Source organism: Hypoxylon trugodes, assembly GCF_022578975.1.
Source record: "Hypoxylon trugodes strain CBS 135444 unplaced genomic scaffold F4822scaffold_4, whole genome shotgun sequence".
In the NCBI taxonomy this organism is placed as follows: domain Eukaryota; kingdom Fungi; phylum Ascomycota; class Sordariomycetes; order Xylariales; family Hypoxylaceae; genus Hypoxylon; species Hypoxylon trugodes.
Genome location: NW_026250019.1, coordinates 3,760,978 through 3,782,069, shown reverse-complemented (window position 1 = coordinate 3,782,069; position 21,092 = coordinate 3,760,978). Strand labels below are relative to the sequence as shown.

At 46.8% G+C, this 21,092-nt stretch overlaps 6 protein-coding genes across 6 annotated transcripts; 4 read left to right on the top strand and 2 right to left on the bottom strand.

Moving 5' to 3' along the window:
* The first annotated feature begins 4,475 nt into the window (after positions 1–4,475).
* Positions 4,476–6,012, top strand: F4822DRAFT_401752 (uncharacterized protein). The gene is made up of 5 exons (XM_051457971.1): positions 4,476–4,498; positions 4,547–4,699; positions 4,759–5,273; positions 5,342–5,437; positions 5,488–6,012. The coding sequence occupies exons 2-5, from the start codon at positions 4,696–4,698 to the stop codon at positions 5,716–5,718; spliced, it is 846 nt and encodes a 281-aa protein (XP_051316164.1). The 5' UTR covers positions 4,476–4,498; positions 4,547–4,695; the 3' UTR covers positions 5,719–6,012.
* Positions 6,013–6,713: 701 nt separating this feature from the next.
* F4822DRAFT_234979 (kinase-like protein) lies at positions 6,714–9,953 on the top strand. The gene is made up of 5 exons (XM_051454200.1): positions 6,714–6,858; positions 6,937–6,965; positions 7,036–7,153; positions 7,222–7,369; positions 7,422–9,953. The coding sequence occupies exons 1-5, from the start codon at positions 6,811–6,813 to the stop codon at positions 9,677–9,679; spliced, it is 2,601 nt and encodes an 866-aa protein (XP_051316163.1). The 5' UTR covers positions 6,714–6,810; the 3' UTR covers positions 9,680–9,953.
* Positions 9,954–9,972: 19 nt separating this feature from the next.
* F4822DRAFT_234993 (uncharacterized protein) lies at positions 9,973–11,362 on the bottom strand. The gene is made up of 2 exons (XM_051454201.1): positions 10,705–11,362; positions 9,973–10,650 (listed from the first exon to the last, which is right to left on the bottom strand). Exons 1-2 carry the CDS (start codon positions 10,927–10,929, stop codon positions 10,267–10,269), a joined length of 609 nt encoding a protein of 202 aa, XP_051316162.1. The 5' UTR covers positions 10,930–11,362; the 3' UTR covers positions 9,973–10,266.
* Positions 11,363–12,213: 851 nt separating this feature from the next.
* Positions 12,214–14,206, top strand: F4822DRAFT_234947 (Zn-dependent exopeptidase). Its single transcript, XM_051454199.1, has 2 exons — positions 12,214–13,864; positions 13,921–14,206. Exons 1-2 carry the CDS (start codon positions 12,793–12,795, stop codon positions 14,106–14,108), a joined length of 1,260 nt encoding a protein of 419 aa, XP_051316161.1. The 5' UTR covers positions 12,214–12,792; the 3' UTR covers positions 14,109–14,206.
* F4822DRAFT_234931 (methylthioribose-1-phosphate isomerase) lies at positions 14,206–15,857 on the bottom strand. Its single transcript, XM_051454198.1, has 3 exons — positions 15,470–15,857; positions 15,342–15,407; positions 14,206–15,283 (listed from the first exon to the last, which is right to left on the bottom strand). The coding sequence occupies exons 1-3, from the start codon at positions 15,609–15,611 to the stop codon at positions 14,304–14,306; spliced, it is 1,188 nt and encodes a 395-aa protein (XP_051316160.1). The 5' UTR covers positions 15,612–15,857; the 3' UTR covers positions 14,206–14,303.
* Positions 15,858–16,012: 155 nt separating this feature from the next.
* F4822DRAFT_234915 (trafficking protein particle complex subunit 10) lies at positions 16,013–21,091 on the top strand. Its single transcript, XM_051454197.1, has 3 exons — positions 16,013–16,179; positions 16,242–19,072; positions 19,121–21,091. Exons 1-3 carry the CDS (start codon positions 16,146–16,148, stop codon positions 20,942–20,944), a joined length of 4,689 nt encoding a protein of 1,562 aa, XP_051316159.1. The 5' UTR covers positions 16,013–16,145; the 3' UTR covers positions 20,945–21,091.
* The last annotated feature ends 1 nt before the right edge of the window (position 21,092 follows it).

The window sequence follows — 21,092 nt, the reverse complement described above, 5'->3', positions numbered from 1 at the left end:
GAATATAAGACAAGGTCTTGTTTCTGTATTCGCCCATGTCAGGCGCGTTTACGTACGTGTGGTGTATTCCTTCTTAATGGCCTTCTTGTATGAAAGGGGATATTGGAGGGGATATCTGGAGTCTCTTGTTTCTTCTGCCGTTGTTGGTATACACATACCATTGTAAAGTTGTTTTGATTTCATAGCTACGAGAGGTCCTCAAATGGCGCAAGAATTTGCTACATACAGTGTAGAGTAGACGCCTAGACTAATGAACACTATGATAATATTTCTATGGTGAGTCTTTCGCTATGCAAAGTATACTCTGGCACTTCTAGTCGGATGAGTAAAACATTTTCTTCTTGAGGGTTGCCTAATTCCGCCTAACAACATTACACATCCTTTAGGGTATAAGGCGCTATAAAACTTGCATTGATATCAATAACGTATAGTACACGGTCTTATATTTTACCAATTACCCTTCCGGGCCAATTGGTGGTATATTATTGGTAGGAATCATAACTACCGACAGTCTAGTTCACCGGAGTCTTGGTCTGTCTTGTATGGTAGGGTTATATCATTATGGATAATCAAGGTCCTATTTATCCACGTCATAGGGCTAACTATAACGCGGCTATATATCTACCTGGCGTAAGGACCTACTTACCTACCTAAAATTGACTCCATATTCAGACTACCTCATACAACATAGCTTCTATCGATCTTTTCGCTCAATTGCGAGCTAGTCGTTATAACCATGTCAGCCTCAAAGTTGTTGACAACCTCATTCATATTTCTCAGTGTCTCCCTAGCGAAAGGAATGCCAATTCCATAACAGAGTGTCTGTAGCATTTCATTCATCGACCCCCCTGCACGTCTTCCATTTAGTGATCCCGTCTTACCCATGAATGCAAACGGCTGCGCGTTGCCATTGTAAGTACCATCAGCATTCCCATACTGAACTAATGTCTTTTCCTTTGCCATTTCGGGCATGACTAGCTAATCTCACAGTTAAGTCCGTCGTGTAACTGTATAAACGCCGAGACGGGTGTCAATCATATGTCCCCGCTGTGCGACCAAGCCGGCGGCGTGAACAGTCGACAGGCGCTTGGTGGCGGCATCGAAGGGCAGGAACTGGTATGTCAACGTTATATCACGGTAGAATTAGCCTAATACTCACTCAATTATAGTGCACGGTTGGTGCGGCACGAGCTGATGCGTTTTCTACCGCCAACTGCGTGAAGACATACGGAGAAGGATTTAAATCACAATGCGTCGATGTGGGCGCGTAATACTGCGGGTTATAATGTCTTTGCATATCTAGGTACATGATATTAGCTGAGAATAAAGTGAATATTCCTCGCGTGATGGTTAGGCACTTGTGAATGAGTGGGAAGACGGGCCATGGAGAAGCTAAGGTGTTTATATGTGGGTTACTAAAGTGTCTAAATAGTAAATAAGAGGAGGATAATTTCATTACCCAACCGGAATGAATATTTGGCAGAAAAAAAAACATAAAAATGAAAACCAAAACAAATCCCGGGATCGAACAGAGCACCTTTGGGGCGCCAGAAGATGGTAAGTCATGGGGGTTTGAGCGTGTAACGACCTAGTCACTGGGGCCCCCTTCCTAGGTAGCGGCTGGTAGTTAGAGCTGCTATGGCCATGCACATTACCAATTCAGCAAAGAGTCTGTTAGATGGTTAAAATTTGTAGTTTATTACAAAATAAAACCCATAGCTCTGGAATTATCTATCTTTACAAACCCGGTACCCTGCTCGAACTAGAAACTAGAAGATAAACAATACATGTAATCCATTTGATTATTCCACTTCCCAAACGTCCATCGCAATTGTATTCAATCAGGAGTCACTGCCCAAGCCATTGCCTAGGTACTTAAGGTAATATGTCGGTATTAGGAACTCTATCTATCAACAAAGCAATACAATGCATTAACATGTCAATTCTTAATGTACTCCAATTCACAGATCTCCTAAGATTATTGTGACTTCGTAAAATCGGTTAAGGAGTCTTGACTTCTACTTAGAATTTACCCCTTTTCTTGAAATATATTAGTCATCGCTTAGTCATCTATAATATTGGTATCGTATTGTACCGTTTCTTTCGCGATATCTTATATTGCGAAGGGCGAGGGGTTCTCGTGAAGAGCTATAAGTGAGTCGGCCGAGGCCTCTTAGAATCCATTAAGCTGCAATGACATCCCACTACCTGCAAGTCCAGGTTGATGATTTTCGCAGGCGAAAGGTTTCATTGTATATCCCTCTACCCCACGCCAAGGGGAACAAGTGTCGGGGCATTCTATATACAGCCTTAGTTTAAGGTTATAACAAGCTAGGAAGAGTGTTATGATGGCGGTGTATCGGCGGAGTTAATATACTACCTGGCAAAAATACCTTACGACTGAACCCCCAGCCTTATTTGGGGTTTTCATCCTCTCCTCCTTTTTTTCGAATGCTTTGCTAGTTTTAACTCAGACACATCACCCTGCGATTATCGCGCACCCTCTAAACGCAGCCAATGGGATCCTAGAATGGCTGAGGCTCTAGGCGCCACCACAAGCGGTATCGTAGTGGGCCAGCTGGTGGGTACGGCTATAGAGGCTGTTTCGAAACTCAAAAAACTATGGAATGAGGTGAAAAACGTTCCCGAGGACATCTCTGACTTTATGAAGCAGATCGACTGCATAGACCTAGCGCTCTGGGAAGCCGAAGACCATTTTCCGCGGAGTTTTCCACCACAGGTTTGGAGTGACGTAGTAGCAATGCGGAGCGCAAATTACTGCCGCAAGCCCCTGCAGAAAGTGATTTTCGTGGTTAATGACTTAGCTGCTAAAATCAGTTCGAGGAAGCGAATTGTCCGATTAAAGGCCTGTGTGAAGGTCGTCCTGAAGAAAGACGATTTAAAAATAGTTAAAAGACGTTTGAAAAGCGCAGTGAGTATGCTTCAGCTGGCTCAGCAAGGGTATCTTATGTGAGTACAGAACCTACACAATACTATATGATTCAAATCTGATAAGTCGTAGCGCGCTTGTTCATGTCTACCCAGATGTTGTAGCTCGGAAAGTCAAATTGGGGTTAGATGGCGCCCAACATCCTCATCTTTCGGCTACCACCAAAGCCGAGGGGACGTCCGCACGCCACCACGACTCAATCGATCCTGCATCCCCGCACGACATGATTTATTCTATCGTAAAGAAGCGTAAAACGATAGCTTGGACGAAATTGTCCGTTTTCAGAAGCGTGGAACATCAAGCCAGGAGCTTATGCAGTGGCGAATCTTCGCGGCAGATGTTATTCGGAAAACAAAGGACCTGCATACTCCTCTACCCTTTCATTATCATGGTTCGCCGATGTATGAGTACATGTACTTTTTCAGTCCGCTATTAGGCATGCTTTTTTGGCATGGTCTAGGTGAAGGCGCCATATATACTAAATCCCAGACTGAGAGGCAATTTCAGGTAGCACTTCAAAGATGGCTCGATATCTTGAGGTCGGCTGGCGTCGACCTGGAAAGCTATGGGCGAAAGGAAATTCGCTTGTTTCTCGCCGAAGATAGGCGCCAATTTAGAACTTATAGACGGCATCTGATCGACAAAAGAGCTTCATATATAGTCGGAAATATGTGGATTTGTTATTATGACGTAATTGGTTTTACGATCGGACCGCATGTAAATGACTGGTATATTTGGTGGAGTGAAGCTACAGACGAGTTCGCGGGCGAATTTTGGAGTTTGGTCGAGGAGCAGAACATCATTTCACGTATGCCAGGCCCATGGTGTGATAGTTGAATCGAGGTCGCCGGCATGAACTGCGACTCGTGATTATCTTTATAGGTGGTAGTATTGGTGGAAGAAATTGCTGCTTGTTATTTCCGATGTCTTGTGTTGGGTAAACTGATAATCTTCTTAAGTCTGTGGTGGTATTTGTATCGCAGGGCTAGCGAGGAAAGGGTGCCATGGTCGTAGTGGCAACGGGGACGGGGTTGGGATCCATCGATTCAATAAGAAAAGCTGAGCGATTTGACCTTTTATAGTAGCACCAGGTGTAAAGTGTACTTTCGTATTATATATGTCCAACTCGAGCGGCTAGCGACGACGTTGGGTAACGCCAGGTTTAAATCTGAGGAAGCAACATTTGGTTCGACGTCTTCTTTGCTGTCGTTAAACTGGGTGCCGATTCCGGGCCCGGCATCGGCAGGAGGCCAAGAAATAAGCGGGAGTTATCATAGGCGCTCTGTTTGTCGTTGTGGGGCAGAACGCTTACCCCCTAGGCGCAGTTGGGGAAGGTAGTACGCGAAATAGTGTATCCTCGTATGAAAGTTATCGTATAAAGACGATCACGGGGATAACAGTAGGTGCTTCGCTCTTTATGGTTATATGTTAAGGTCATCATGAAGAGATCTCAACATCAATATTTACAATATGTCGATCCTGTTAGTTTTGTTAGCTTTAGTCTTATTGACAATTATCTGGATATGGACCCAGCGTAAGCGCATCAAGGTAGATATATCCTCGTACCTTTTATGGATGCATTCCAAAACTGATGAGGTCTCATCTAGAACTATGGCAACATACCAAAGAAAGGGCACCGAACATACACTTCATCTGAACCTATAATAGACCCCCTCTCTGAGTTTGACTGGGCGAGCGTAGAGCCGCAACGGTTCAGACCTTTCAAATCGATATACTACATAACGATGGGTATGCGTACCGGTATTTGCTGATAGAATCGGTGTGCTCGCGATGCTGATATTCTGTAGCGCTTAAGTCGACTACTCCATCGGATCTCATAATTATAGATCAGAATTATTTATCCCGGATACAGGAGCGTAAAGTCGTCATGGCCAAGCACGAATCCCACACTATTGGATGCCTACCTTGTGGCGTCGAAGCCGTTCAGGAGGTGTATACCTACCTTCTCGGAGGATATCTTCCTACGAGATATCCAACAATTTTCTCCCAGGATGATAAATTCTTTCGAAATAGCGTTACTGGCGTCTCTCTTCCGCTTCTACCTCCCCAGGATCCGGTCACAGCACTGAAAAGCCTGGGTGGGACTGTGGAAGATGACATGTTCTTTCTGCGAGAAACACCCGACGGCCACCAGTGCACCGCTTTCTTATGCTGCTGCCCCTCTGGATTCGACCCCGCAGCGAAGATTGGTAAATTACTCAAGGATATACATCAGCCGGTGCCGTCATATGAGAAAATCGGTGCGAGTATGGAGAAGTATTTCAGTCGGCTGGAAGTTGGTAAGAGCGCATCTAGGATTAACGTAGGTTATTCTCTCTTGCGTGTTGAACATTGAAATGACAATGTCGGGTGACTAATACGACCGGGCAGTGGTCGATAACGTCGACACCAGAGTTATTCAACATCTCCGGAAATCACGTAAGTGAAGGCGATAATATGGATAGTATCGACATTGATATAAAGAAGGTAAGATTCGTATTATGATGGCAGCCTCGAGACATACTAATAATAAGTAGACTCATGTGAGAATGGAATTACAAACGTTAACACGGATGCCCAAGACGCGAACTATACTCTTCTCCTTCAAAACGTACTTATATCCTATCGAGGACATAAAAGCAGAAGGCCTTGGTTCAGACCTTGCCGACGCCATTCAAGGGTTAAAAACTGGGAACGCTCCCGGAATGTGGGTGTATAAAGGCGGAATACGATGGGGTAAGAGTGCGTGTGAATATTTAAGATCGTGATCTTCAGCGGCGGGTTCCTTGGTGAATGAGTGGGTAGATCGTATCTATTTTAGAAAGGCCGTTGACCCGGTTCTATCTCGGATAGCTTTCCTACAGAATGGCGAACTTTTGGAGTATATCGTATGGTAATGGAATTGATGAAGGATATTCTTAATTCTTTAGGAGAATAATAATATAGAAATACCTAACGTATAATGACCTCGGGATGTTTGGGTTTTATGACAATTGAGGTTTAGTTGAACCTTTTTATTATTACGGGGAACAGTGCTGCTAGCGCTTCAAGGCTGTTAGTGCTGTAGGACATTTGAAGATAGGTATCGATAAGGAATAAATAGGGGCCGCTAGGACCTCTAAAATACCCTAGAGTCGACTCCCTGCAAGGGTCAACCGCCTAACATCATACTAATGTCAGCCGTTAAGCTTCGGGCAGCCCCGTCCCTGGTGCATTTTGGTACATTTTGGTCGGGGGGCAATGGCGATCCTTACCCGTCCCTATCATCGGGTCGCCTGCGAAGAATTAGAAACTTTTACCAATTTTACCCACCTTACCTACCTAGGTTCTTTGTAATAATCTTGTGACAATACATTACTCAATATGCTGCTCCGAGCAGTATTCACTTTGGCTTCAAGTAAACAAGACGACAAGAAACAAACCCTGTGTAGTTGTTAGATTAATTTATTTTCCCACTGCGCTCCTCCATCACCCAACGATACCCCCCCATTGAAGCTTCGTAGGTCGACACGTTGCTACGACGCGATTACCTACACACGATCGCCGAGACCCCTGAATAATTTTCGAAGCTCCCATCAATCGCATTCGCCCACCCCGAATATATGCCCCGTACACCTTTCTACCCGTGCAACGATATCGAGTCGGTCGTCCAACTATTATATTCATAACTTAACAAACCAGGTCGTTCATGAGCTATCGGATTTCGTTAGGCGCCAATCGCCATTCCCGAGCCGTATTTCATGATCCTAGATTATTCCTCGAATCCACTAGCAAGTCAACGATAGATATTAGAGCAATAATATATAACACTCGGCGCCTCGGAGGGAGCGCGCGGCGCTGAGGACGGGCCTCAAAGGGATATGCAATCAAATAAAGCAAAGGCCGAGGCGCTGGGACGGAAGGCAAAGGTATGCCGAGATAGACGTATCTCACAAATTTACAGGTCACCGACAATATTCAGGTACTAACTGTTGACAAATAAATAGCTTGCCAACTCGTATCAGGAGCTACTCGAGTAAGTCCGAATCCAGACAACTCGCAAACAAGTTACTTATTTCCTTGCTAATGCCCCCTTCCCCTAATAGCGAATTTTCGGATAAGGACCTAAAAAATGTCGGCAACTACACTCTGGGAAAGCTGATAGGGAAGGGTTCCTTCGGCAAGGTCTATCTTGCGAATCATAAACTCACAAATGGATCCAAGGTTAGTCTTTGCCCGAACCCATAGGCTTTCATCCGATCCCTTTCGAACATTATTCCTAATTGCAACAGGTCGTCCTCAAGTCAGCCAACAAGGACGACTCCAATCTCGCCAGGGAAATCCACCACCATCGTCAATTTGTCCATCCCCATATCGCACGGCTATACGAAATAATAGTTACCGAATCATTAGTGTGGCTTGTTTTAGAATATTGTCCAGGTATGTCTTTGCTAAGAGCATCCTATGCTCAGGCATTATTAATTATTTATAGGTGACGAGCTTTACAACTACCTTCTCAAGAATGGTACTTTACCAGTTGAAAAGACCCAAAGGATATTTACGCAACTCGTCGGTGCCGTATCCTATGTACATCAACAATCATGTGTTCATCGCGACTTAAAACTCGAAAATATTTTGCTCGACAAACACGAGAATGTCAAGTTGGTCGATTTTGGTTTTACGCGCGAGTATGAGGGCAAAGCCAACTATCTTCAAACGTTTTGCGGTACAATATGTTACTCAGCACCCGAGATGTTGAAAGGGGAGAAATATGCTGGCGAGAAGATAGACGTGTGGAGTTTGGGTGTAATTCTTTATGCGCTGTTATGCGGCGAGTTGCCGTTTGACGAAGACGACGATAATATTACGAGAACGAAAATCCTAACGGAGGAACCGAAATACCCAGAACGTTTACCACCCGATGCTATTGCTCTAATCAGGCTCCTACTTTCTAAACGACCGTTACTACGACCTACCCTTCCCGAAATTCTCTCTCATCCCTTCCTCGCCGAACATGCTCCTCAGCAACAAGCAATTCTCAAGTTACATCAACCTCCGCCGTTTACAACCCACCTAGAAAAGGACTGCTTACAGCGAATGCGTAGTGCTGGCGTAGATATCGATGCCGTCATTGAGAGTGTTCTAGCCCAACGATGCGACGTACTAGCGGGTTGGTGGACACTACTATTGGAAAAGGAAGAAAGGAAGGCTCGTCGGCGTGAGAGGAGGAGGAAGGAGAAAGAATCAGAGAACCGGAATTCTCGCCGTTTTTCGGCAGCATCCAGTAAGCTCGAACGAATGGCACCAATCCTCGACGAAGACCCTAGCGGATCTGGAGAACCACCTTTACCTAAGACGAGAGGGCGCCCGGAAAGGAGGAGCGCTCGATATAGCGACTCCCAAATTCCAGAGTTGCCAAACTTGCCCGAGTCACAGGTGAAGGGACATCTAAGTCCCGATGGTAGTACACCACCTCCTCCAATAGATAAGGATTCGGTGAGGTCGGTCAGCTCATCACGACACCAACGTCCTATACCCCCTCCAAAAGAAGGCATTCTTCGAAGTGCGAGATCGAGAGGTTCAACACTGCATCTTGTGACTACCTCGGATGCACTAGGAAATAGCGAGGTTCGGGAGCTAAATCCTCCCCCGAAAGTCCGGAAAAAGCCTTCACAAGCAATTGTTGCGACGTGGAAGAATTGGACACACTGGATTGTTGAAAACACCAGGCGGCACAAACCTAATAAGCGAGGGAGCATGTCTACGCCTAACTTGGCCACTAAGGATGGACAGTCTGGCAACAAGAACCCAAAAGATGCTAGCCCTCGACCTCATACTAGCAAATATCCCGCTTCCCTACAAGGTGCTGGAACATCGAGCGGTGGAAACTCACCAAGTCTACCTAACGGGAATGCTAAAAGCACCGGAGCAGCTGGTGGTAGTAATCCAACAAAGAAGCCTGTACCAACACCTCTTAGGACCCCTTCCAACTCGGGACCGCGTCGTATGCCTTCCGCCGCCTCATCATATAAACGCCAATCCTTATCACCAGTCCCACTTACACCTCGTTCAACCATCCGTCGCTCTTCAACCGGTCTCCGAGGTAGAAAGTCGACCTCGTCTTCTCTATCATCTATTCGGACTATGCCACATCACCATCATTCACATTCGAAGGCCAGCTCAACAAGCTCTACGGGGTCAGTATCAACAACGAAGACACCTGGACGCTCACCACATCATTCGGTAAAGGTTCTGCCAGCTACGCCAACAAACAAGTCGTTCCCATCTAATATCCGCCTTGTTCGAGGTCCCGCGCTGTCCTTGAATTTTAACGAAGGCATGCCGTCATCTAAGTCGGGACCAAACCCCCCAGGTTCCCCCAACCCTTTTTCATCGAATAGCCCTTCGGTACTTTTCGCTAAGCGTAAACGAAATATTTTTAAGGGACCAATGCTTTCTATCGGCAGCCAGTCCCGTAGTAGTGGTAATTCTGGCGGCCATAGCAGGAGTGCGAGCGCCAGCGGGCTAGGGCGAAGAAGCGGTGAGATAACAATTCAGGAAGAAGACGAGGAGGCGGAGGAAGAAATACCCGATATCGAAGCCGATGATGACGTTGAGGAGGTTGATCAGTTTAGCCCCGTTGCGCATATTCCCGGACAAAAGATCGAAGAAATTTACGAAGTCGAAGGAGAAATTAAAGAGGCCGTGTTAAATGCAGCTGCTAGTGTTGAGGCTGGCACATCTAAATGATTGACATAAGGAGCAAGGACTTGATACCATGTAGTAGTACGGACGCATCATATCACAGCAAGCTGTGATATCATAATGGGGGATTTCGGATGCATTGTTATATAGATATCTACCTAGGGTATTTGGTTTTGTCATTCTCCACTGTCTGGCGGACAGCAGGACATCGCAAAGGCGACTGGATCTATACAGGCCTTATTGTATGATTGGTATTACCTACGCATGTTGTACGGGCTTCGAAGGGGAAAGTATTATATATCAGATGAGATATATCTCATAATGGCTATCATCCTATTTGTTCGCCTACTACCTACCTATGTAGGTGTTTAGGTAATTACCTTCTACGCTGCACTGGAAGGATTTTTGAAAATTATAGAACGAAGACTTGAGGCTAGTACCACTACATCGCATCATCAACAGTAAGTCCAACTTCATTTACCAAAAAAATGTCTCTTGCTGATATTGTCTTTCATTAACTACTCCAAATCTAAGCTAGACCAGCTTAAACAAATGAGTCTTCATTAGACATTAAATTATTTCTCATTTCATATCATCCATGTCGCTTAAAAGGACCATTTTCATTGGTACTCTTAGTCGGACGTGCTAGGGTCTCCGGCTCGCACGAAACCAGTGAATTCCCCATCGTAAAGAGTCTGAGAATCCGTCAAAAGTCTAACCCGATACTGGCCAGATGTTTCATCAAGCAAGTACGCCCAGGTCGTGAAGTTGTTCCATCCTAGAAACGTCCCGGCTTGTCGCGTTCCATTAGGGTAATAATGCCAGTGCGGCTCGATTGGCGCACCCTTTGCTACGCTTTTGATGAAGATTAGGCCGTCGTACTCGTGGTAGATGTACTCTGAAATGCTCAATGGCTGGTATTGGCTGTCTACGCTCATGGCGAGCATTTCTGCGCTGCCGAATACCTGGCATTGTATTCGAGGCACTGCTACGTCTTTTTGGTTGGCGATGCTGAGCTGTTTTATGTGTTAGTTGAATCCGGATTTTGGATTATGGGTGTGGATCCTTACCCAAGCCGAAGCGATAGTGACTTCTTTGGTAGTTTGGTAGCTGGCTTTGTTTCCGTCAATGTCCTTGCCGGTTGAGTCAGCGAAGATGGCGAATGGCCCGGCAACACTCTCATACTGGCGGAAAAACGGCCAGTTGCTGCATCTGTTTTCCTTTGGAACCACGGTGATGTTGGGCAGAGCTGCGACGGTGGCGGCTGCCGAGAGCGTTATGAGGCTAGGACGCATTTTCGAAGTTATGTGAGAGTGGATATGCGAGGTATAGTATTCAAGGGATCGGGAGGTCGCTGTTGATGAGGTATGATGCCATCGTGAATATTATACAAGACGACCCAGTCCTTTTATACTCGAACCGGACAGGAAAGTCAAAGGAAGATCCGAAGGTCCTATTCCATATAAGCATATCCGACGAGGATCGTGAGATGTTAATCTCGGCCAACCAGAAACAGGGTCCTAAGCTTCCTAACTAGACCAGGCCAAGAATTGTACTTAGGATTGACCATGTAACGTCGTGCTAACGCCAAGTTCAAACACGAACCCTGCGCCCTATCAAACGATCTTTAAGGGCCTATAGAGATCCACTTATAGAGTGCATGGAATTTTATTTCGCGGCACAGCGGTTCAGCCCTGAGCCTTGCTCAGCCCAACATTATAGAGATCTCGCGTTGCGGTAGGGCGGCGCGATTACCCGCATGACTCTTATGTATTAATTCGCGGGTTATAGCGAGCTATAGAATCCGCGGCGACACAAGTTACTACTTACGTAATACCGAGTGACTTGGAAAAGGGGTGAAACCTAGATTTAAGCCTTGAGGTAGGTATTCAACCGGCTCGCATAGTACCCCGGTAGCACGACTTTATTACCCAAGCCGGCCACCGTCTATCTAGAAGGTTATAACTTGATAGAGCGACATAAGACCTAGAATGTGGTGAGTTTTGTACGAGTCATCGATGTGCCATCTTACTGCCTAGCAATATACTCTTAAACTACCTTCATAACACCGAACACCAATCCGGGCGAAAGTATTGCTCGCTCACCGACTCTATGGCCTATGAATAGAAGCTCGACTACTTATGGGTGTATAAACATAGGAAGTAGGATCATTATCTCGTAAATCGGATTTGCGGGTTATTTAGATGTATGAGTAGAGCTTACATGACTGGTTCAAGTATACACCAATGACTTCTTCGTATCGAGCCCGTGGGCATGAAAAGACGAAGGACTTTGTGATTGATTTCGTGTTTGAGAATATTTCTCAAATAGCACTTACGCCCGACGTGAGTGATAGACATGCTGAAGAGATCTATGTAGTGTCTCGAAATATAATACTTGAAAAGGTAACGAACCTGACTGTGTTTAAACTCCGATGTCCCATTTGGGAAACATCCAACTATGCACCATACCACAAGGCACGAGGATTCTTTCTATTAGTCGACATATATACACGTCTGTTTTCGTCTCCCTATATGGAATATCGTGCCATTTGGCGATTCGTATTACATAAATATTAAGCTAGGTGAGGAAGCAGTTCTCTTCCAAGCATATTAGTGGATATTTACTTCACTCCCATTTTCTGGGGTCTGGCCAATGATGTTCGAATTTGGCTTCTATAGACGCTAGAAGAAAGGGGCCAGCACAGTCCGTAGCTCCAAACTTACCTAGGTACATATCAGTAGGGCGGACCCTCTTCCGGGTGGTTCCGTAAATGCTAGCGTTTTAGAGCGAGGAGCCATGGGCATACTTACAAGTCGACTTTGTTTTTTTAGGTTTTGTTATCCTGTACTTCGATATCGCTCTTAGGCCTACAGATCGCCTAAATAGCTGCTATAATAGAGGGGAAACACGGCGGAAGTTATAGTGGACATCAGGGTACCCTCAATGTACCTGGGCGCTAGCCTGAACAATGTGGGGTGGCTGGGAATTTAGCTGTCACAATTCCGACGATGATGATGGAATTGAACTATTCATTCCACCTAGTTCGGTGGTCGAGAAATAGCAACGTTGGAATAAAACAGTCAATGCCGTCGCCAAGTTTGAATTAAAGAAATTCAATTTGAATTATTCACCAATTCGCTTCCATATTCTTCAATATGAAGCTCTTACCTCTCCCCGTACTCCTCCTTAGCAGCTCCCGAGCTTGGGGATCCGAACTCCAAAAACCTCTTAAAGCTGCTCAAGCTTCGACTCCAATATCGCTGCCGCACGATTCTTCCGATGCGCCTCCTTCTTATCGCGACGAATTAGTATCCTTACATAAATCTCTAGTCGAAATACCCTCTATTACCGACGACGAAAATGAAGTCGGCAACTTCTTAGTCGAGTATCTTACCGCGCGTGACTTCATCGTCCAACTCGAATTCATCCCTCCAGAGTCGAATACTACCGAACCTAGCAAACCTCGCTTCAACGTCCTCGCATGGCCAGGCCCGAATCGAAAACCTGATCCTAAGGTCCTCGTTAGCAGCCATATCGATACCGTCCCGCCCTTCATACCTTACAGTCGCACCGATGCCGACCCCACCGCCGATACGGTACTCTCAGGCCGCGGCAGCGTCGATGCGAAAGCTAGTGTTGCTGCGCAAATCATCGCTCTACAATCGCTATTAGACTCGGGCACTCTTTCTGGCAAAGAGGACTCCGTAATGCTATTATTCGTCGTCGGCGAGGAGGTAACAGGTATCGGAATGAAATACTTCTCTGCTACGCGCAGCAAGCTAGACCCACCTCCAAACTTCAAAGCCGCGATTTTCGGCGAGCCGACAGAGCGGCGTCTCGTATGTGGACACAAGGGAATTTTTGCGGCCAATATTACGGTACACGGACGTGCGGGTCACAGCGGATACCCATGGCTCGGTAAGAGTGCTCTAGAGGTGCTTATGCGCGGGTTGGTGCAAGTTTTAGATACAGACTTGGGCAGTAGTGAGGAGTTTGGTAATACGACAGTTAACATTGGATTGGCCCATGGTGGGGTGGCTCCTAATGTTATCGCCGAATCAGCTACCGCAAGACTTGCGGTTCGCGTAGCTATTGGCCCTGAAATCGGCGGCGACCGGATCGCTGCTAAGCGGCTAGAAGAGGTGCTACGAAGCGTGGATGAGGAAGCGTTCGAAATCGACTTTGGATTTGGGTACGGTGTTGTCAAATGTGATTGCGATGTTGAAGGTATGTCTAGTTTATTGTCTGTCAACGCTAATTATCTCGGCTAACTTCGAGTTCAGGTTTCGAAACCACAACCGTCAATTACGGAACAGACGTACATCACCTAGAGGGAGATCACAAACGATACCTCTACGGACCCGGAACCATTTTCGTAGCCCATGGACCAGATGAGGCGATTAAACTAGGCGAATTGGAGGCGGCGGTCGAGGATTACAAGAAGCTCATCCTGCATGCTCTTGAGAGCTAAGCGGTTTGTGTTTGGGAAACCGAAGGGATTCAAGCGTTGCTCTCGTCGTTTGTTCATTCATGCTAATTTGTATGCATCATAGGATACCCTACATATGAGATACCTTCCAATTACCCGTTGAGACTCCCCTGCTAATCGCTTGATTCAAATCTCTATTCTTTTCTATTCACGAGGCGTACTTCCTCATATCCCTTATTATTTCCCAACAACCTTTGCCCATCTTTCGGGCATGATGCCTTTGAAGTCAAAGGCACCATTCGCATCTTTTACAACGACACCCCGTTCTGTTACTACGGCATCAATCAACTCTGCCGGTGTAACGTCAAACGCAGGATTCCAGACGCCAATCTCTTGGTGTGCGGTTGCTACACGCTCCGTACGACTAACGTCAACCTTTCCATCTTTTCTTACGACGGCGCCGGTGATTTGCGTTAGTTCTTCGGGCTTGCGCTCCTCGATCTTGATCCCTGCACCGGTTTCGGTCTGTAGATCGATACTTGTTGTCGGCGCCGCAACGATGAATTTCAATCCGTGGTATTTGGCTAGTACAGCGAGTGTATAAGTTCCTATCTTATTGGCGGTATCTCCATTGCGAACAACTCGATCTGCGCCGACGATGACGGCGGCAATATTGTTTACGGCTTTCTTGGTAGCGAATAGGGCGCCTGCCATCGAGTCCGTTATAAGTGTGGAGGGAATTCCTTCGTACACTAGTTCAAAAGCAGTGAGCCGGCTTCCTTGGTTGTATGGTCGAGTCTCAGTACAAAAAGCGTGCTGCAAATGGCCACCAGAATACAAGGAGCGGATGATACCAAGGGCTGTTCCGTGACCCGACGTGGCGAGCGATCCAGTATTACAATGCGTCAAAACCGATACTTTGCCATCGACGGACTTCGTTGGCGCATTCTCTAATAACCACTTGCTTCCGTGGTTGCCAATCGAGAGATTTGTCTCGGTATCCTTGCGGAAGATTTCTTCGGCAGCAGCGGTATAAGCACTAATAATCGCATCACGCCCTGTCTCGTCATTTTCTTTCCCAGACACATCCGTGGACCTAATCGTGTTCTTTAGATGTGTGATAGCATTAGTGAGATCTACAGCAGTTGGCCGTGACTGCTTGAGGTAGTCTAAGCGCGAGTCGATGTAAGATATCGTCTCTTCTGTGTTTGACGCCTCTAGATTGGGATTAGTCTATAGCTGCGAGGAAGCTCGTAAGACGTCAAAAGCACTCACTGCAACTCCCGTTATGTAATTCGACACCGTGAGCTAGCGCAGCAACGATGGCTATAGCCGGCGCACCTATAAAACTAATGAGCGCTTGAATGAATTACGAGATGGCTAATAATTGGAGACAGGTTTACCTCTGACTCTCATAGACTTAATAGAATCGAATGCCTCTTCGCTTGTTGCGACCTCATCATAGTGGTGTTCGTGGGGTAATCTCAGTTGGTCGAGGATTTCTAATTTGCCCCGCGTGTAGCAAATCGCTTGAAGGCCTGACATCTTGTTCCCTGGGATTTGTCCTGAAGAATGTTTCAAAATTGGCTTAATTATGAATTGAAATATTTCACAGTTTATTGGGATTTAGGATTTACAAAGACAAGTATAGAATTCTTATATGAGCGGGAAATTTCGCCATTGTGATTAGAATAATGGTTCCGCTATCGCGTCAAATTGTTGTATCAATGGATGGCGAAATCGAGAGAATTCTGCCGGGACCCCGCCATACAGTAGTGGGGGATTTACAGCTAATCATTTAATAGCGTGGTCGTTACCGCCTTCCAACAACTACCCCTGATTCTTTAGCTCTGTTTTAGCGCTATGTATGATGGCAGGTAGCTCCTTGTCGGCTGTATATAGCCCCTAAAGTCAATTATAGGTACCTCTTTTCTTCGCTGTAACAAGGAATGACGCTTGATTTTCCAGCGACAACCTCAAAAGTTCGCAAGAGGTAGCCAACAATACCAAAGCGTTCACGCCCCTTGTTCATTGTCCGTCTAGCCATGAAGTAGATATTAAGTCCTAAAGCTGTTCGTCATGGAACAGCCATTCTCTACTTCCAAAGTCACAGGTGCTTTAGTAAATCCTCCCCTTTTAAATCATGCGCCGGCGTTGCTGACCTCATGCATATAGTCGAGTATTTCGACCCTCACGATGTCTTCAAACTTCTCGCCCCCGGCTTAGTACCCCGACTTCCCCTGCGAAACCTACATTGGCAATCGCATGCTGGCCCCCTCCGATCCATCGATACTCTCCATATCGAACTCATTCCAGCCGGCGAAAAAAGCTCCATTACCTCACCCGTTTCTTCTCCACCGCCCTCCCAACCGTTAGATAGCGCCGCCCGCGACGATGGCTTCCAGACCCAGATTGGAGCGGTCTTGTCCGCCGATGCAGCTGACCAGCCAACAAACCGCAATAGTACACCTGTGCGACGACATCAGATTCCCGGGCTGAGGAGGACTCCATATCTCAAGGTGCTATTAGTACGATGTGATGATAATGATTCTTATAAGGGACACGTGAGGCAAGAAATACGCGATTGGATCAAGACAAACACGCCCCCGTCCGGCTCCAAACGAAATACGGCCGAAAACCACGATGCTTTCGAATGGCTTATCGTTCACGTTGTTATACCGAATACCGTCGCTGCGACTCAACCTCGGGATTCGGGTTCCGCACCTGAGAAAAGTTCGGCTGCGTCCCGATGGAGACCCGGATCAAGCACGCTCCTTGAGAAGATGAAATCCGATTTCAACACCTCTAGCAAGGCAGCGATGGATCGAATTGCCCAGATACGAATCGGCGTTAACGATGTTCCCTACGATATCCTACCCCGCGTAGTGCCAGCAGTGCCCAGCGGTTATACAGAAACACAACAAGAGACTGAGAACTCATGGACCGATCTTATATCCAAATTTCGCAGCCTCATCCTGTCAAGTTTCGACCTGCGAGTTAGTCAATACGAGGAAGATATCAGGGAGAAGGATGCGCAACGAAGCCTGCCTGGGTGGAATTTTTGCACTTTTTTTATCCTTAAGGAGGGACTTGCCCGAGGCTTCGAAAGCGTGGGTCTAGTGGAGGATGCGCTGGTTGGGTACGACGAGCTTAGTGTGGGGCTGGATATGATAGTTAAAGATCAAGCCTCGACTGGGTCAAGGTCTGCCGCCAATGCGCTGTTGAGTTATACGGAAGAGTTAAAGCAAATTGCTCTCAAAGCTAGAGCAGCGATTGCAGGTGCCGATTATGAAGACGAAGACGAACTCGTCGACCTACAGTCGTCTCAAGCTGAAGAGGCGCAATCTAAGGAGGTATATGATGATATTCCCATCAGCTCCACGAAGAAGTCCTACCGCGACATGATCGTTGCCAACAATGTGTCTGTTTTCGACTTCAGATGTTATATCTTTGCTAGACAAATATCTCTCTTACTTCGGCTAGGAAACGCATGGTCGACAAGAGAGGAACTCCTAGCTAAGCTCAAGGAGCAACAAGAGTCGGTTCTACATGGCGTCGCTCCACGAGCACCACCTCCCAAGCAGAAAGAAAATGAGCATGAAGATCTGACTATGCTTGCCGAAATCTGCCGACGAACTTTGGAATTCATCCCAACGGTTTCCCAAGTTATGAGGAATGATGTCTTCGCCGCGCTTTCGGAAATGGCGAAATCAGATGGAGATGACACCGCAGCAGCGAGTCGGCATGACCCTCTAGTCTCGGAAGTGGTCGATAATCTGGTGGCCTCATTTGCTTTTTCAATCGCTCAACAGATCCTAGCTCAAACATCCACCAAAGCCTTACCGATACCTCCATCTACACTAGCTTCACCAGATTCCCAAGAGCCAAAAGCGGCTATACCTGAACCGAAGACGATGATGCATCCAGCTAGGAGTTCATCCTTGGCTATACGGACCGGAGGTACTACTTCTACCCGTCCACCTCCTAGCCCGAATGTCTTCACTGGGCGCCCGCCAGGTTCGACGGACGATCAGGGTCCATCCACATTCTTAAAGGCAGGACTGGAGGATCTAGCTGCTAGGAGAGCAGAGCTCTATGCACTGTCGAGGAATATCCTTGCAGAATGCGGAAAGAAACGTGGTTGGACTGATGGGTGGGCTAACGTCCCAGTCATAGGAGAATCAACCATGGTCGATATGGTTGACATCGACCTCAATGAAGAAGATAAACCAGCAGCTGAAGACGAGAACCCACCTAGTCATGAGACTGTGATCTCGATATCTGGTGTTAATAGCAAGCTGCTCAAGACAGCGCTGGATAACAGCGACGACTTTTACCGTCTTTACGAGACACTCACTGATAAAGCACTGCGACATTATACAGTTGCAGACCATAATCACTCAGTGCAGACTAGCATGGCAGACATTGCGGTGTTGAAATACCACCTTGGCGATTATAACTCCGCCTCGTCCTACTTTTGGAGAACTACCCCTTTCTTTGGAGAAAGCGGTTGGAGTCTTCTTGAGCTTTCTATGTTGGTAATGTACTCGGATTGTCTGAAGCAGCTCCAGCGAAAAGAAGAATATGTCAAGGTTATGTTAAAACTATTGACAAAGGCGGCTGCAGCCGAGAAGGACCGCCAGGAACAAAAGTTGGCATTCCGAATAGGCAAGGACGACGTCGATTATCCAGATAGCGAAGCTATCAAGGGATCACTAGACGACCTACTCGCAGCAACCAAAACACTACCGAACGAACTGCGAATACCCCTTTCTAGCTTCTTTTCCATTATTGAAGTTGATGGCCCTCCGGAATATCACCAAGGACAAGACAGCATTTCTATCAACTTGAGGATAAACAGTTTGCTGGCTGATAATCTTAAAATTGACACTGCCAGAGTAAGGGTCGTTGGCAATGTTGGCAAATTGTCGAAGGAAATCTGGTTTGAGCTCGGAGGCCCGATAACATTGAAGCCGGGCAAGAACCGGCTCAAACTGAATAGCAATGTAAGTCCATTCTATAACGTATAATCGAAATCTCGCTAATTATAGTAGTCGACAATACCAGGCTCATATGAAATCGACAAAATAGATATTACAGCCAGCAATTTACGTCTTCATCACGAACGCGAAACCGGTCAACCTGCGAATCAAACGGGAGATATCCTTCAATCACCGCATGTAACTATTTACCACCGATCCGATACATTAGACGTACGGTTACGCACATCAAGTCATATTCAATTGGATCGCAACAATACGGTGGACATCGAACTCGATTCCGGTTGGAACGATTTAACTAGTGCTGAAATTCGAGTCAAGGCGGCAACAGGCGGCCTAAGATTACTCACCAGCGAAGCAAAGTGCATTGGCTCCTCGGTTGACTTTTCCAAGCCACCTGAGGGTGGTCTGTTCCGTCTTGAATCTGTCGCGCAGAATGAAACCGTGCGAATCCGATTTCCATATACAGTAGAGCAAGAGACACTGAGCATTTCCATACGGGTCGAAGTCTCCTATGCGACAGAAAACGGCACATTTTTCTTTTCTAAAACACCCGTCATCGATACAGCTCTAGCTCTAGGAGTCAACGTACAGGATGTCTTCAAACACAAGGCTCTCTATTCTCGCTTTACTGTGTCGACCGCGAGCCAAAGCCCGCTACGATTATTCAAAAGCGAACTGTTGAGTTCGGAAGTCTTCGAATCGGAGTTTGGAGTACCACCTAGCGCCCCCGTCGTCATTTTCCCAAAGCAGCCAGCTAGCTTGCTATACAAAATCTCGCGTAAACTAGATGTCAAGATTCATCCCAAAACTCAGAAAACAATGTACCTGAGACTAAACTACAGCATTTTACGAGAAGAGATTGAGTCCCTATTCGAAGAATCTTTAACCGAATCTTTGCAAGATACGCCACTGCACCCAGTCTCTCGGCTTCTCTGTTCGACTATTCTTCCACACATTCGCCGGAGTTTCACGGGGCACGAGTTAGAACGTGCAGCTCTCCTGGAATCCGTTCCTACTGCCTTCCTGTCTTCGATTAATTGGACGAAGTATTTTAATGGGCTGGGTAAGGCGCCCGACGGCACGGACTATTCAAAGACTCTGGCGTCCTTCCTGCGAAAGTGGCAGGCCGAGAACCCGAAATTAGATTTCGAAACAAATTCGGCACCCTCCCAGCCCAGATCCATTCTTATCCCAGTAGATATTCCCTCCCTGCATATCGTACACACTGCGGACATCCGGCTACAACAACCCTCACAACCTAACTTCACACCCCTCCCCTCGGGCTCAACCACTCCCACCATTTGCACCAACCAACTACTACCTGCTGTCCTGCATTTAAAGTGGACCCGCACATGGGACACCACTACATCGCCTTCCGAGCAAACCGATCTCGAATTCAGCTATGAGCTTACTGCGCCACCGGATACATGGCTTTTAGGTGGTCGTCGGAAAGGCCATTTCGTCATCCCGGCCCCTTCCTCCTCAAACGACGGCAAAAATGACCTAGGAGATTACGAAAGCACCCCCGACACCGAAGCCGAAATTCCAATTCTCATGGTCCCACTACGCGAGGGCTGGCTCCCATACCCGAGCGTTGATATCCGCGAAGTCAGGCCTTACGACGAGAATTCCGGTAGTGTTGTTAACACGCCTATTGACGGACCAGGAAAAAGTGTTAGAGGTGCTAGTGTTAGCGGCCCGCCGTTAGCACATTTTGAAACGGATTTCCGGAATCTAGGGGAGACAGTTAGAGTTCTTGCTGATAGAGCGCGGGTTACGTTAAGTCTGGATGCTAGTGGCCCCGGCGGCGGCCCGTTGGTATTAGATGTAGAGAGGTTACAGGGTGGTGATGGGGCTGGAAGAGTTGTTGCGTGAGGTGAAGAAGGTTGGTGGGGTTGATGTGATGATACAACTCTAGAGTATGCGTGCATAGGTTTATGTCTGATGTGGGAAGTCAAATATCAGCTGTCAACTACCTCTTAGCTATGCTCCAAAATACAAGAATGATTTATCAAAAATTTCA